This window comes from Alligator sinensis, unplaced genomic scaffold, assembly GCF_000455745.1.
Source record: "Alligator sinensis unplaced genomic scaffold, ASM45574v1 scaffold986_1, whole genome shotgun sequence".
Lineage (NCBI taxonomy): Eukaryota > Metazoa > Chordata > Crocodylia > Alligatoridae > Alligator > Alligator sinensis.
In genome coordinates this window covers 106,585-109,921 of record NW_005843398.1, presented here as the reverse complement: position 1 = coordinate 109,921, position 3,337 = coordinate 106,585, and the positions used below count along the sequence as shown (strand labels likewise).

At 44.1% G+C, this 3,337-nt stretch overlaps 1 protein-coding gene across 1 annotated transcript; it reads left to right on the top strand.

Moving 5' to 3' along the window:
* The first annotated feature begins 532 nt into the window (after nucleotides 1-532).
* On the top strand, nucleotides 533-1,075 carry LOC112548680 (olfactory receptor 14A16-like). The gene has a single exon (XM_025195093.1). It carries the CDS (start codon nucleotides 533-535, stop codon nucleotides 1,073-1,075), a length of 543 nt encoding a protein of 180 aa, XP_025050878.1.
* The last annotated feature ends 2,262 nt before the right edge of the window (nucleotides 1,076-3,337 follow it).

Sequence of the window (3,337 nt, the reverse complement as noted above, 5' to 3'; positions counted from 1 at the left end):
CAAAAAACCATATTCCCAGCAAGAATATTTTCCACACTGACAATTTTACAGGGCTTAAAGATAGACAGTATTGACAGCTTGCTCATGAGCTGGTTCTGACATGAGATTCCCTCCTGTTATATTTATAACTCTGATTCTGGCCACTATCCTTGTCCTTCCTTCACAGGCTTTGCACAATGCACTGGAAATGTCCAACCAAACGACTGTTACTGAGTTCCTCCTTCTGGACTTTTCTGATATTCAGGAGCTCCAGGTCTTATACTTTCTTATCTTTCTAGCAGCATACTTCGCAGCCCTGATGGGGAATCTCCTCATCATCGTGATTGTAACTCTAAACTATGAACTTTATTCCCCCATGTACTTTTTCTTGATTAATTAGTCCATCATGGACCTTGGCTCTATCTCAGCAACCGTGCCCAAATCCATGTCCAATTCCCTATTGAACACCAGGTCTATCTCCTACTCTGGATGTGTTGCCCAAGTGTTTTGTCTCATCTGTTTGTTGGTAGCAAATTTATCCCTTCTCATGGTTATGGCATATGACCGGTACATTGCCATGTGCAAGCCACTGCATTATGAGATAATTATGAACAAGAGAGCTTGTGTCCAGATGGCTGCCTGTGCTTGGACTGCTGGTGTCATCAACTCTGCAATGCACACTGGGAACACCTTTAGTCTCCCCTTCTGCCACTCAAATATAATCAACCAGTTCTTCTGTGAAGTGCCCCAGCTACTCAAGCTCTCCTGCTCTGACACATACCTCAGAGAGCTGACAGCTCTTGCCTTCTGTGCGTGTTTAGCTCTAGGCTGTTTTGTTTTCATCGTTGTGTCGTATGTTCAGATCTTCACCGCAGTGTGGAGGATCCCCTCTGAGCAGGGCCATCAGAAAGTCTTCTCCACCTGTGTTCCTCACCTTATTGTGGTCTCCCTGTTTCTTTCCACTGCTGTCATTGCCAACATGAAGCCCATTCATGACTCCCCATCCCCTCTGGATCTCCTGGCAGCTGTTCTGTATTCTGTGACGCCTCCACTGATGAATCCAGTCATCTACAGCATGAGGAACAAGGAGATCTAAGCTGCCCTGAGGAAACTGCTACAAAGGTTTTGAGTAATCTACACCAGAAATAATAGGTCCATCATTATTTCATGACTTTAGTTATGTATATATATTTTGTGACAAATTGCTTTCATACAATCATATGAAACCTGCTTATAAAAATGAAGGTGGTGGGCTAAATTTTATAGCATGGCAATGATTCTTTACGCAGATCGTTTTGCATTAACATCGTTGAAGTGGAAAAGTAGTATTTCATGCATCCAAGTTTCTTTGTCCCACCTAAAATAAATCCCACCAATTGCAAGGTCATAGAATGAAAGAAAGTCATAGGAATTAGTATTGGAAGGGACCTCTAGGGGGACAATGGTTTGCCGGTCTGCGGATACTTCTGATCTGGCAGCCACAGCCCAGCGATTGAGAACCCCTGATCTAGTCAAAGGCCCAATAATATGAAAAATTTTAGAATTGATTTTACTAGTTGATATAATTAATTATTTGGATGACAGAATATACAGGTAAATATCCTGCTGAGGTGAAATGGGATAAACTACAAACACTTTATAGGATAAGCATAGATATAGATAGATTGCAAAAATGGGATAAAAACAATACGGTGAGTTGTCAAGAAATAAGTGCAAGGTGCTGAAACTAGGACAGAAACATCAGAAGCCAAAATACAGGTTGGGTTATAAATGGCTGGCTGGCAGCACTGTTGAACAGGATCCAGGGAGTCTGGTGGACTACAGAATCAACCTGAGGCAGCAAGTCGATGTAGCTGATGTAGCTGCAGAAAACTGAATGCAGCTTGGGGCTGCCACAACAGAGGTATTAGATTAAAACATGGGAGGTGGTGGTGGCCAGTCTACATGTTGCTGGTTAGGTTTCATCTAAACTATTTTGTGAAGTTCTGGGCTTCATATTTTAAGAAGGAATATGGAGAAATTAGAGAAGTTCAGAGAGAGGTGACAAGAATGCTAAAGGGCTGGAAGGTGAGTCATGCAGGGAGAGGTTAAGTGAACTAGGCATATTAGCTTGCAGAAAAGGCAATTAAGGGGTAAATCATAACAGTCTTCAAATATCTGAAAACCAGCCATGAAGAAGAGGGTGAACAACTAGTCTCCTTTGCTGCATAGGGAAGGATATCAAACTTCAGCTTATAGAAAGTAGATATAGATTAAACTTTGGTTAAAAAAACACCCTTGTTTTTAGAATAGTGAGGAAGTGGAATAGACTTCCCGGGGAAGTTGTGGTGTCTCCGTCATTGGAGGTTTTCAAAAAGAGGCTGGATAGGCACTCATCAGGGATGGTTTAGGAGTGCCATTCCTGCATTTGTACAGGGGGTTAGACCACAAAACCCTTGAGGCCCCTTCTAAACCTTTGAATTTATTCTTTTAATATAATGAAAGCTTTGTCTGTCTGTCTGTCTCTCTGTCCGTAAAGCTTTTGCCCTACTGTGCATGTGCCAATCGGCTGGATGGACTGGGTGACCAGGGGCAGGGCCAGCTGAGTTAAAACAGGAGCCCATTTGCTGGGCCACCTTCTCCTGCAGCCTCTGGTGTGGTGGCTCCCTCTACTCCACCTCCACAGAGGCAATTAAAAAAAAAAAAAGTCTTTCTGGTGCATTTAACTAAAAATCCTTGGACATAGTTTAGTTTGACTCACCACAAATAGAAGTGTTGTGTCCATGCATTCAAACAAAAAGGCCTTCAAACACATGTAATAAGCATCGATGTCCACCAGATGGTGCTGTGACTTCTTCGAACTGTTTCATAGATTTCATAGACATCAGGGCTGGAAGGGACCTCGGAAGATCATCGAGTCCAGCCCCCCGACCAAAGGGCAGGAAATCAGCTGGGGTCATAGGATCCCAGCAAGATAAGCATCCAGTTTCATCTTGAAGGTGTTCAATGAAGGCGCTTGAACCACCTCCGGTGGCAGGCTGTTCCAGACCTTGGGGGCTCGGACAGTAAAGAAGTTCTTCCTTATGTCCAGCCTGAAATGATCTTGAAGTAGTTTGTGACCATTCGACCTCGTCATCCCTTGGGGCGCTCTGGTGAACAAATGTTCCCCCAGATGCTGGTGGTCACCCCTGATAAACTTGTAGGTGGCCATCAGATCACCCCTGAGCCTGCGCTTTTTCAGGCTAAAGAGCCCCAGGGCTCTCAGCCTGTCATCGTAGGGTCTGCTTCCCTGACCTCTGATCATGCACGTGGCTCTTCTCTGGACTCTCTCAAGCTTCTCCACATCCTTTTTGAATTGTGGAGCCCAAAACTGGAAGCA